This window comes from Orycteropus afer, unplaced genomic scaffold, assembly GCF_000298275.1.
Source record: "Orycteropus afer afer isolate SDZICR_OR568_19922 unplaced genomic scaffold, OryAfe1.0 scaffold00122, whole genome shotgun sequence".
Taxonomy (NCBI): domain Eukaryota; kingdom Metazoa; phylum Chordata; class Mammalia; order Tubulidentata; family Orycteropodidae; genus Orycteropus; species Orycteropus afer.
The window spans coordinates 1,243,159-1,257,115 of record NW_006921709.1 but is presented as its reverse complement, the minus strand read 5'-3'; the positions used below and the strand labels follow the sequence as shown (position 1 = coordinate 1,257,115).

The window sequence follows — 13,957 nt, the reverse complement described above, 5'->3', positions numbered from 1 at the left end:
CAACCTTCCTTCTGAGGAGTGGCTGGTGGGTTTGAACCGCCAGCCGTCTGGTTAGCAGGCAAGTGTCTTAGCCACTATGCTACCAGAGCTCCCCTCCCTAGCGTAGGTGAGTGCATTTCCCTGGGGCAAGTGTTCTGCTTGTAGGCCTTTCTACTGTGGCATTATTTGTTTCCAAGTGACAGGAATATTTTATATTTTTAGCATTATAATATGTACAGGCATACTTCAGAGATACTGCAGGTTCGGTTGCTAAAAGTTATGTTTATACTATAGAGATACTGCCTCAGAAACCCAAGGAGGGGTTGCTATGAGTCAGGTTCGACTTGATGGCAGTGAGTGAGAGACAATTAACTATACAATAGCAGTATGCAAAAGACTGAAATATTGTAAGAATTATTAACAAAATGTGAGAGAGAGTTAAAAAGTGAGCATACACTGTTGGAAAAATAGTGCCAATAGAGTTACTCAATGCAGAGTTGCCATAAATCTTCAATTTATAAAAAAATGCAGTGTTTGTGAAGTATAATAAAGTGAAGTGCAATGAAAACAAGGTATGCCTGTAGCATTAAATGACAATTGCGCTATCCTATAGTGGAAGTTTTGAGACATCAGGGGTTAGGACAACAAAATATGTTAGTTTTGCCCAACTGTGCTTAATAGAAAGCCACAAACTGATTGGCTGTAGCTAGGCCTTTGTTTTCCCAAGGTTGCTCTATTACTGATGAAGTTGTTCAGGGTTTAATAGATTTTTTCTTTGTTTAATTCTAGTAGAACTTTCTAGGCAGTATCCCAAGTGATGGGTCATTTGTGAAAACTGTGATGAAACCGCTTTAAAAAAAAAAAATTCTGTAGGCTTTGAGGGCAATGACCACCCTCTTTATAAGATGTTAGGAGTAATTTAGCTAATCATAAATAAGATCTTCTAAATACACTTTGGGATTGTTTTCAGGTATCTGATGTGCCTATATATAACACAAAGTTTGGTTATGTTCGAAGTTCAATTTCAAAGGTATTAAGTACACATATTCATTATTTAAATAGTTTAACATAGACTAAACAATGTTTACATATTTTTCCCAATTTATGGAATTCTGTTATTATTTTTTTTAAATTATACTATAGAAAATGTCTAATTATGTAAAAGAGCAGAGTAATTTAAGAGTAAAACTAATAGAGACCAAGTCAAATTTAATCCACTATGGAAGGAGTTCTGGTCCCATAGTGCCTAACGCATTTGAGTATTAACCAGAAGGCTGGTGGTTCAAACCCACCAGCTATTCCTCAGAAGGAAGATTGGGCAATCTACTTCTGTAGTGATATTGCCATGGAAATTCAAGGAGACTCAACAGCAGTGAGTTTAGTTTTTTTGGTTTGGTATGGAAGATTAATAAATACTACTTGAAGTAAGTAGATAAGACATCATATACACACTATACTTTACACATTTTACTATATATGTAGATATATTTTCTCTTACAACAATATCTAAAGATTTTTATTAGAAGTAAGATAAACCAAAAAACCAAACTCACTGCCCTTGAGTTGATTAGAAGTAAGATAAGATATCAGAATAAACCCAAAGTAGCAGGATTGCTTCTACAATTGTTGATGGTTATTATTTATATTATTTTGCCTGACTTTATCTGTTCACATGGTCCTTGGTTCTTATATATAAAATGATGAGTTCCAAATTAAAATTAATAAAAATTAAAAATCTTTAGCTTTATAAGATGATGCTATCACAAATGATGATAAAAGCATATGAATTAAATTTTTTAAACATAGAAGTATATACACTAGAAAGAGCTCATATTCTCCAGCAAACCCTTAAGCAGACAAGACTTACACATCAGAAAGGGATGGTGGTACTATTTTTAAATGCCAGTGGTAATGAAAAATATCACTATTATACATTACGCTATTTATTATATTTTTGGTTTCATTTACAGCAGGAACATAAAATATCAGGAAATTTTAAAAAGTAAAACAATTAAACATAATTCTACCAGGCAAACACTGCTATTCTTTACTTTTTTAAACAATATTTTTTATGACATTCTAGCTATGGAAGAACCCTTGAAGATTTTCTGATATTAACACTAAAAATTTATTAAGTACCTTATTTTCTAAAAATTATGCTAAGCATTTTATATGCTCTATATTATTTCAGTCTCTTAACAACCTTATAAGGTGGATGCCCTTGCTATTTTTTCAGTTAACAGAGGAGGAAACTGAAGCTTAGCAAGATTTGATAATTCATCTAAGATCTTGTAGTTAGGGAGGGGAGGTGAAGAGATTGGAACCCCATGCAGACTTCCTCTTAATGCTTTCATCCAGTCTAGTCCCTTCATTTTATCTACTGGGAGAAAAAGTCCTAGACAAGTTAAATGAGTTGCCCAATGCCTATAGCTAGTTATGAATGTGGTGCTGATTATAAACTTTATAACCTCTCAAGATCACCCAATATGTAACATTTCTTGTCAGTCAGTGCTGGCTGTAAACCTACTTTAAGCCACAAGTTAAATAACTTTAATCCCATTTGTCTCTAGTGTGTCTATACCAGTGGTTTTCAATCTTAGTTATGCACTGAAATCATAGGGAGCCGACTAAAAAATATTGATGCTTGGATGATCCCACCACAAGATTTTCAGCTTTAATTGTTCTGAGGCACAGCCTGGGCATTGGGATAAGAGCTCTCAGGGATTCATATGCATAGCCAGGGTTGAGAAGTGCCAGCCCATACAAGATTGCCCGGTCATCAGTGCTGTTATATATATTACGAAATGCATTCAATCATCTCATCGCCTTCTTATATTTCTTCCATGTGGTTAAAATATTTTCATGATTTATATACTTATAAGGAAAAAATAAACACAGACATATCCCACAGTTAAATCTTTGCACACAGACAAATGTAAAAGCAGGTAAATACAACATAAGGTCAAATTGGATTCTTGAATTTCAAACACCAAACAAGCATATTAGGTGTGATTTAACTATGTATAGCCTTCTGCCTGTAGTGTTTATGTCAGTTAAGGAAATATAGTCCCATTTATTTATATCACTTACATGATTGATTATTTGAAGAAAAGATAGTTTTTAGATCTATGGTTTATTGAAACAGATCAATATGGCCAAGGGCACACACTCTAGCATTGCTTTTATATTACTGGAATGAACCACAGAATTTGTATTTCTTGTATTTGATCTAAAATGAAATTGAGAACCAGAAACTAATATCCCAAATTAAATTTTCGGATCTGTAGGAAACCTGTTCATTCACCAAGCTGTGCTTACCTGAGCAAATGGAGTCACAATCAAGTCATCTCCATGTCTGAAAAATAAACCAAATCCTGTATTAGAAACTACCAATATTCTTTGACTCCCTTTCATCAATATTAAATAGTAAGTTCCACTTTCACAAATCCCCATAGAGCATTACAGTAATTTCATGCTTATTCTTCAGCACATGTTCTTCCCAACCACTGGGCAGAAAATACATCTTCTGGGAGGCAGATGTTAACCACTATTCAGTTCTCTGGGGAAAAAGAAGAACTTCCTGAACAATCAATCAAGATCACTCTTGCTTACTAAGTGCACAGGATACCAAAGAGTAGAAACCGAGGTCAAAGCATGTGGCCTGAGTGCCAATTTTGGCCTCTTATTGTAGGTATTAGTAAGGAGTGCTGTGGAAGAGGCAGCAAGCTCAGTAGCTTTAGGGAGAAGCCGTGGACCAGCTAACATTTGATGGTGATTAGCATCAAGTATGTGAGTCTTGGATAGAAGAACTGTAGATGACATGGGACTGCATCATACTCTAATAAAAACCCAATGAACCTTTTCACTGACTCATATACCAGCCACTGCCATTATGGAAGAATGTTACCTCTTGTGTACTGTTGCTGCAGCAACCTCAGCTACACCATACCCGGGGATGCAGGAGCAAGGTGTCAGCATGACGTGTCTCCAAGGGATGGGGAAAGGCACAGAAAGTTGAGTAAGCTTCTACTTGGAGGAAAGTCAGAATCTTGGGGCCCAGAGTTCTTTCATGGGATTTCTTACCACAGACAATTTGTGAGAAGAATTTCCAAAATCTCCCATGCATATTTCTTGATCTAGTTAGCAAATCCCTTTAATCAAATGTGAATGTAGTTATCCCACACAGAAGGCTTCAGGACATGACTCTAAGTACCCTGCAACTAAACCATTAGCTCACTCATGAAAAATCTGAAAAGGACCCGAGTGATCTAAAACAGGACTCACAAAATAGGCTTCAGTAAAAAGAGCATATAAAACAAACAAACAGACACTCACTGTCGTTGAGTTGATTGCAACTCATAGGGACCCCTCCTTGAGTTTCCGAGGCGATATCACTACGGAAGTAGATCAGCCAACCTTCCTTCCGAGGAGTGGCTGCTGAATTTGAACCACCAGCCTTCTGGTTAGCAGGTGCCTTTGGCACTACACCATCAGAACTCTCCAAAGAGTGTATAGATGTTAGTAAATGAACTGCTACTAATAGTCAGACCAGTTGTTATGGTCATGCTCAAGTCACACAGAGACTTTAAAACCAAAAACATGAAAAAGAAAAAGGCTCAAACACACTTTTAAAGGAAATGTGGGCTATTTTAAACCACACTGGTTCCAGAATCATGTTATTAGAGGTAGACCAGTTGTTATAGTCATGTGCAAATCACACAGAGACCTTGAAAATAAAGTAAAAAGCAGTGAAAGGTATAAACATACATTCAAGGGGACATGTGTTAGTTTATAACATTTGGATCCAGAAACATGTTTTTTGAGGGGGACTTGTACCTTGCAGAGATTATTCATAGAACCCTGATCCAAGAAAGCCTTACCAACAACCAAACTCACTGCCATCAAGTCAATTCCAACTCACAACAACCCCCATTGGGTTTCCGGAGGCAGTAAATCTTTACAGAAGTAGACTGCCCATCTTCCTTCCAGGGAGTGGTTGGTGAGTTTGAACCACCAACCTTCTAGTTAGCAGTCAAATACATTAGGCACTGTGCCACCAGAGCTTCTTAAGAGAAGTATGAGCATACAGTTTTATAGTCATTTTACAGAGAATTCAGCTAAGGATCAGGGAGGCATAAGGTCAAAAGTCTGCTCAGTGGTAGCGCCAGGATGTTAATCAAAAAAGATCTTCTGGGACCAAGCCCAAAACAGCTCTTTCCTAGAAAATGTAAGCATGAACATGTACCATCTCAGACATAACCATGTAGGCCATGACTGAACATAAATAAAAGATGACAACTAAATGATCCCAACTCTTGGGGGTTCAAGAAATCTCTAAGCTTTTTCAATTGAAAACTTACAAAATGTTTTTCAAACTTGCATTATCTTGATAATATTTTCAAGTTTGCATGTTATAACTGATGACAAAATCATAGAAAAATTTGTAGCATGTCTTGTTTTTATAACTTATTTACCTTGAACATAAATATCAAACTTACTTTTTGGAGGCACATAGTTTTTAATACTTTCAGGGAACTTTTTGGTATAACCTTTGAATGAACACAAATAATTTGCTGCTTTCAACAGTAGTAGCAAAGTTCAATAAAACAGAAAATAGCAAATGCTGGTGAGGGTATGGAGAGATTGGAACTCTCATACACTGCTGGTGGAACTGTAAAATTGTATAGCCACTGTGGAAAATGGTATGGTGTTTCCTTAAAAAATTGAAAATAGAAATATCATTTGATCCAGCAATTCCATTACTAGAAATATATCCTAAAGAGGTGAGATACAGAACATGAACAGACATATGCACAGCCATGTTCACTGCAGCCCAATTCACTATAACAAAGAGATAGAAACAACCTAAGTCCTCATCAACAGATAAACTGATAACCAAACTATGGTACATTCACATACTGGAATACTATGCAACATTAAAGAATAATGAAGAATTCATGAATCACATCATAATGTGGATGAATTTGGAACATATTATGCTGAGTAAAATAAGTCAATCACAGAAGAACTAATATTGAATGAGCCCATTATTGTAAAAAGTCAAGGACAGGTTTACACAAGGAAAGATATTTACTTTGTTGGTTACCAGGGATGAGAGGAAAAGGGAGGGAACATTTCTGACTAGTTAAGAGTTACATGTTGATTTGGGTGAAGGAAAAGGCAATATAACAAGTGTGTGACTGGCACAATGACAAAAGTGCAAAGGAGGACACAGAAACATGCACAAAAGATATAGACAACAGAGGCAAATACTATTATATGTACAATACTGCATTACCAGTGGCAGCAAACACGAGGTTATGGTTAAATGTATAGATAGGTGAGAAGATCAAGTGTGGATAGGCAAACAGGAATGTATCCAAGACCAAGGATAGATTTGGCTGAAGATAGTCTTATGTATGGGTTTGTGTTACAAAAATATCCATGTACATTACAGAAGTATCAGGGAACAAGGTTGGAATAGCTTCTCAGAGAAAACCAGATACCTTGAGGGAGAGAGTTACTGGGCCTGTGGGCTCAGGACCATAATCTTCAGGGACATCATGCTCAATTGGCACATAAAAATCCTGTTCCACATCTTACTTTGGTGACTAGCAACTGGTGTCTTAAGAACTTTCAAGAGGCCATCTAAGATGCAACTACTGGTCTCCATATGTCTGGAGCAAAGAAGAGTGAAGAAAATCAAAGTCATTTAGAAACAATTAGTCCAAGGATATAATGGACCACAGAGACCTCAGCCTTCATGACTCTGAGACCAGAAGAACTAGATGGTGTCCAACTACCAATGCCAAACACTTGGAATGAGACCAAAATAGGAGCTCCTGGATAGAGTGGGAGGAAAACTGTGAAACAAAATTCAAAACCACCAAAATGACCAGAATTACTGGTCAGATACAGGCTGGTGGAACCCCCGAGATTACAGCCCGGTTTATCCTTCAGGCCTAGAATTGGAAACACTTCCGTGGATTAGCTCTCAGCCAAACAGTAGAAAGATCTACAAGCAAAACACCCACCCCAGGGAGATTTACCCTTTAGTTCAATCAACCATGAGACAACAGAAAGGCAGCATTTGCATAGAGGGAAAGCTAGACAGACATGAATGCATAGATAAGTAAGGCACATGGAAAGTGTAGTCACAGGGAGGAGATGGGAGGAGAGCTTTTTATGGTTGGGGACTGTAATCAGGGCCATGAAACCAAATGCACAGAAACTGTTGAGAGTAAAATGAATCTGCTTGTAAATTTGCACCCAAATCACAATAAAAACATTAAAAAAAAAAAAAAAAAAGAATCCGCTGGTTTCACGTTAACATGAGTCATGGATTAAATGAGAGAGCTGGATTCAACTTCTGTGCTTGCATTTCTGACTTCTTACTAGACAGCTAAATGGGATGGCCTGTGATTCAGTTCCATTAGAAAATGCTGCTAGTCTTATTTGTGCCGTTCACTATGTTGAGCTCTGAAGATATAATTACAACTAAAATGAGCTACGTTTCCCTCTTTACTGAGTAGCAGGGGGGACAGAAGGAGAAATGGAAAATTTCAATATAAAAAGACAAGAACTTTATAGAGTTACAAAGAAGGAGCTATGTGAGAATATATAAGCCAGTCCTTAGTTCTGTCCATGTCCATGAGAAAGGGCCTCCTAGAACATAATGATGAATTGAATCCTAAAGCATGAGCAATAAGTGTCCAGTATAGTTGTTATTATTGTTAGCTGTTGTCTAGTAAATTTCAACTCCTAATGATCCCATGTAAAAGAGTAGAACTTTGCCATAGGGTTTTCCAAGGTGTAATCTTTAAGAACACTTAATTGTATTCATGCAGAACCTGTACATAGACCAAGAGGTAGTCATGTGACCAGGAAAAGAGGAAACTTCATAGTTTAAAATTAGGAAAGGTCTGTGTCAGAGTTATATCCTTTCACCATACTTGTTCAATCTGCATGCTGAGTAAATAATTCCAGAAGGTGGATTATATGAGGAAGAACATGGCATCGGGATTCAAGGGAGGTTCATTAACAACCTTTGATATGCCGATGACTCAACTTTGCTCAATGAAAGTGAAGATGACCTGAAATACTTACTGACGAAGATCAAAGATTGCAGCCTTCAGTACAGGCTACACTTCAACATAAAGAAAAGAAAAATCCTCATAACTGGACTGATAAGAAATATCATGACAAATGGAGAAAAGATTGAAGTTGTTGATTTCATTTTACTTGGATCCCAAATCAACACCCATGAAAGCAGCAATCGAGAAATCAAATATATTGCATTGGGAAAATACGCTGCAAAAGTTCTCTTTAAAGTATTAAAAAAACAAAGATGTCACCTTGAGGACTAAGGTGCACCTGATGCAAACCATGGCCTCTTCAATCACGTCATATGCATATGAAGGCTGGATAATGAATAAGGAAGACAGTAGAAGAAATGATGTATTTGAATTATAGTGTTGGTGAAGAATACTGAATATACCATGGACTGCCAGAAGAATGAACAAATCTGTCTTAAAAGAAGTACAGCCAGAATGCTCCTTAAAATCAAGGATGGTGAAACTTAATATCATGTACTTTAGACATGTTATCAGGAGGAACCAGTCCCTGAAGAAGGACATCATACGTGCTAAAGGAGCGGGCCAATGAAAAAGAGAAAGACCCTCAACAAGATAGACTGGCATAGTGGCTACAACAATCGGTTCAATCACAGCCATGATTGTGAGGATGGTACAGGACTCGGAAGTGCTTTGTTCTGTTTTACATAGGGTCACTGTGAGTCAGAAGTGACTCAGTGCCACCTAACAAATCCATATAGGAGCAAGTTGCTGTGAATTATGGGCCGAGTTGTTGGAAGCCAACAACAACAGTGCAATTAGGATTTGAGAAAAAGAAAAAGTAGAGTAGGATAAGGACTTTTGTCCTAGTTATGTAAGTAATCAGGTAGGTAGGGGTAAGGACTGGGGACAAGGCAGGTTGGGATATTAAAAAAGATGGTCCTTCTTGAAGAGTAAGATTCCAACAACTTGAGGAGGTGAGGGAGGTAGCCATAGGATATTGGAGCAGAGGAGCAGTAGAGTACAGGCCCTATCGTGGAAACAGGTGTGGTGTGTTGAAGAAATGGCAAGGAGACCAGTATGCCTGGAGGAAAAAGGAAGGGTAGTAGAGTTCATGGAAGGTAAGGTAATGGGTTAGAAAGAACATGGGGCTGAGGAACTACAATGAGTGATTCAGTGGTTCTAGAGCACAGCAAGCAATGCAGGAAATCCAAGAAAAGGTGGTGGTTAGTCAAATAGTAAACCATACACTTCCTATACAAAGTTGGGTCTTAGTCTGTGATGATGGAAGCTTGAGTTGGAATGCCAGCTTTGCCATGTACTAGCTGTGTGAACTTTCGTGAGTTATTAAATCTCTCTTTTCCTCTGTGCTATCTTCATCAATCAAATAGAGATAGTAATAGTATGTATCTATCATGTTGTTTTGGGCTTGTATGAGTTAATGCTGTCAAATGCTGATAAAGGTACTTGAAGCCAAAACCAAACTGAGTTGACTCTGACTCATAGTTAATTACCCTACAAGGCAGAGTAGAACTGTCCCATAGGGTTTCTAAGTCTGTAAATTGTTATAGATGTAGACTGCCTCATCTTTCTCACACAGTGGCTGGTGGATTTCAATTACTGATCTTTTGGCTAGTAGCCAAATGCTACAACTGCCGTCGAGTTGGATCCAACTCATAGCGACCCCTCCTTGGGTTTCTGAGGGAGTATCACTATGGAAGTAGATTGCCCAACCCTCCTTCTGAGTAGTGGCTGGTGAGTTTGAACTGCTAGCCTTCTAGTTACCAGTTAAATGCCTTAAGCTCTGTGCCACCAGAGCTCTCAACTATAATAAATAGTAAATGTTTAATAAATATTAGCTATAATAACAATTAGTAGTAGTAGTTGTTGTTGTTGTTAGGTGTCATTGAGTTGTTTTTGACTCATAATGATCCCACGTGACAGAGTAGAACTGTTCCATAAGGTTTTCTTGACTGTAACCTTTATGGAAGCAGATTCCTAGGTCTTTCTCCTTCAGAGCTGCTTGAGTGTGTTTGAACCATCAATCTTTTGGTTAGCAGTCAAGTGCTTAATCATTTGTGAGTGGTAAAGAGTTTTATATCACAATGAGTTTTGCTTTCCTATGTAGTCAGGAAACTACAAAAACTCAGAAAATTGGTAGTTAATAAGGAAACTTGGGTCATTGTGACAGAGCTGCAAAGGGGTGAGAGCTTTGAAGGAGCAAAATGGGAATTAGAGAGATCAGTTTGCAAGACAGTGGAGATGAAGACATAAATTTTAAAAGAGTGGTAGCTGCAAAAGAAGAAAGGAGATAAAATTAAGGGTCTTGTAAAAAAAAAACTAATGAAAATTTTCAAATATAAATGTAAGGAGAATATTATCATAGCAGGTGCATTTTATATACCATATCATCAATTATTACAGCAATGTTGCAAGATAGATGAAATTAATCCCACTTTGCAGATATGGGAACTGAAGCTCTTATGGTTAAGAGACTAACATAACACATCTAGTCATACATCTAGTAAGTTGCACAGCCATACCTGGCTCATTTCATTGTCTGACTCCTACAGAACATCTCAAAGGTGATTAAAAATAAAGCTCTAGGAAAATCATAGAAATACAAGGAAAGTAGTCACAAATGGACATCTGGTATATCATCAAGAAGACACAGAATCACTCTACAAAAAATAATTGGTCAATGTTGAACTATTTCTGGAGGTGGCATATGAATAGGGACCAATGGTATTGAAGGAAGAAGTTCAAATTTCACTGAAGGAATGAATACCCTTTGAGATGTTTCAACAAATGAATGCCTCCCTGGAAGCACTTACTCATCTATACGAAGTAATTTGGAACAAAGCTACTGGCCAACTGAAAGGAAGAGATTCATATTTGTACCCATTCCAAAGAAAGGTGACCCCAAAGAGTGTGGAAATTATCAAGCAATATCATTAATATTAGATGCAAGTAAAATTTTACTAAAGATATGTAAAAAATGGTTGTGCAGTATATTGACAGAAAACTTCCAGAAGTGCAAGCTGGATTCAGAAGATGACATGGAACAAGGGATATCATTGCTGATGTCAGATGGATCTTGGCTCAAAGCAAAGAATACCAGAAAGATGTTTACTTGAGTTTTATTGACTTTGCAAAAACATTCAACTCTGTGAATCATAACAAATGATGGATTGCGTTGCAAAGAGTGGGAATTCCTGAACACTTAATTGTACTCATGAGGACCCTGTACATAGACAGAGGCTGTTGTTTGAACAGAACAAGGGGATACTGTGTGGTTTAAAATCAAGAAGGGTGTGCTTCAGGATTGTATGCTTTCACCACAGTTATCCAATCTGTGTGCTGAGCAAATAGTCAAAGAAGCTGGACTATATGAGGAAGAACACGGCATCAAGACTGGAAGAAGACTTACTAATAATCTCTGATATGCAGATGACACAACCTTGCTTGTTGAAGGTGAAGATGACTTGAAGTACTTACTGATGAATATTGAAGACTACAGTCTGCAGTATGGTTTACATCTCAACATAAAGAAAATGGAAATCCTTACAACTGGACCAAAAAGCCAAATCACAATAAATGGAGAAAAGATTGACGTTGTCAAAGATTGCATATTACTTGGATCCACAATCAACACCAATGAAAGCAGTAGTCAAAAAATCAGATGTTACATTGCACTGGGCAAATCTGCTGCAATATACTTCTTTAAAGTGTTGAAGAGCAAAGATGTCTCTTTGAAGACTAAGGTGCACCTAACCCAAGCCATAGTATTTTCAATCACTTCATATGCATTTGAAAGCTGGAGAATGAATAAGGAAGACCAAAGAAAAGTTGATGCTTTTGAGTTGTGGTGTTGACGAGAAATACTGAAAATACCATGGACTCCCAGATGAGTGAACAAATCTGTCCTGGAAGAAGTGTAGCTAGAATGCTCCTTAGAAGTTAAAATGGGCAGCCTTCAACTTACCTACTTTGGTCATGAGGTCAGAAGGGACCATCCTCTGGAAAAAGATATCATGCTTGGTAAAGTAGATGGTCAGCAAAATAGGAGAAGACCCTCAACAAGATGGGCTGACACAGTGCTTGTAACAATGGGCTCAAGTAGAGCAAGGATTGTGAGAATCACACACGACCAGGCAGTGTTTCACTCTGTTGTACACAGGGTTGCCATGAGCTGGAGTCAGCTAGATGGCACCTAACAACAACAAATCACAAAAGGACATCTGGTAGAAGAACAGGGATAGAAACAAATGGTAAATTTGAAAATGATGCCCAAAATTGACCAACTAAATTTCTGACCTCGAGTTCTGGCTGTTGACACAGACATAGCTTAGGGATGAAATTACACTAATCTGAAGGCTGGCAGTTCAAACTCACCAGCCACTTCTCAGAAGGAAGATAGGGCAATCTACTTCCGTAGTGATACTGCCTAGGAAACCCAAGGAGAGGTCTCTATGAGACAGGTCTGACTCAACAGCACATAACAACAACAACAACTTGCTTTTGAAACTACCACCTAATTCTCACAATCTTCTTGTTTTTAGGTGCCATCATGAAGTAACTCTCACAATACAATTGAGAAATACTCATAGATGAACTAGTTTTTAAAAACATTCATACAAAATCCTGGATCAGGCACATCACAACTTTCTATACACAAGGCACATTAAGAGTCATTTTAAGCCAAACTCTCTTATGAGTGGTAATAAAATCAATGAACTGTATAGGTATTATCTTCCTACTTGGTTAGAAGTCCAAAAACAAAAGAGAATTCTGATAGGTATTTATATTATATTCCAGATAATACAAGCATTCTTAACATAAAAATACTATTTAAAACAAATATTCTATGATGAAAGATACATTACACAAGGAGAAAAGATGCATCTGATGGTGGTTAAGGCTGTGTGTGAATTTGGCTGAGCCAAACAGTGGTTTGGCAGTTAAAATATAGTCACCCCCCAATGATGAGATCTGATATAATGTGTGATCAGCCTCCATGATGAGATCTGCTATGAGCAGCCAATCAGTTGAAAGGGAGTTTCCTTGGGGCTGTGGCCTGCATCCAATATATTTGGAAGTTCTGGCAAAGATCTCTGCTATTTGTTTAATCTGGCTTCTGCATCTGGCTCATCATCATCTTACCCTTGGTCCTTTGAACTTGAGCCAGCAACCTGCTATATTGCCTGCCAATCTTAGGATTCATTGGACTATGCAGCTTGTGAGCAAGCAGCCTGCCAACTCTCTTGTCGTTATTGGATTCATTAGCCTCTGCATTCGGTGAGCCAGCATGTCCATCTGACTGGCTGATCTCGGGCCCATCACCCTGAAATGACATAAGTCAGGAGAAGCCACCAGCCAGACCCCTGACCCACAGACTTAGGACTTACCAGTGTCTACAACCACCTGAGCTATTTCCTTCAGATAACTCTCTCTATATATATACATACATACATACGTTTCACTGGTTTTGCTTCTCTATAGAACCCAGCCTAAGACAACATGTCAATATATGTCTACTCAATTTGGTAACCAAATAAATTATTAATCTACTTTAATACTTAGCCACAAGAATGAATATGCTGGCCTTGTATTTGTAAACAAGATTAGTGGTAGTTCAGACAGCCAAAATCAGAGTAATATGAAATCTAGATGCTTTCCTAAGGTAAAGTGTTTCTTTCCATTTTATTATTAATAATAGCATGACTATGAAGTTTATTTTCTAAGAAATTGAGTCCCTGGGTGATGCAAACATTTGACACACTCAGATGCTAATGGAAAGGCTAGACATTTTGGTCTACCTGGAGGTTCCTTGGAAGAAAGGCCTGGAAATCTACTTCAGAAAAAAACAGCCATTGAACATCCTATAAAGCACAGTTAGAGTACAA

At 37.7% G+C, this 13,957-nt stretch overlaps 1 protein-coding gene across 1 annotated transcript in view; it reads right to left on the bottom strand.

Annotated features, from left to right (window-relative positions):
• The window catches only part of PDE4D (phosphodiesterase 4D), a 1,343,868-nt gene that overhangs the window by 259,068 nt on the left and 1,070,843 nt on the right, over positions 1 to 13,957 (bottom strand). The window contains 1 exon segment of the mRNA XM_007944148.1: positions 3,298 to 3,334. Coding sequence (XP_007942339.1) covers positions 3,298 to 3,334 — 37 coding nt within the window.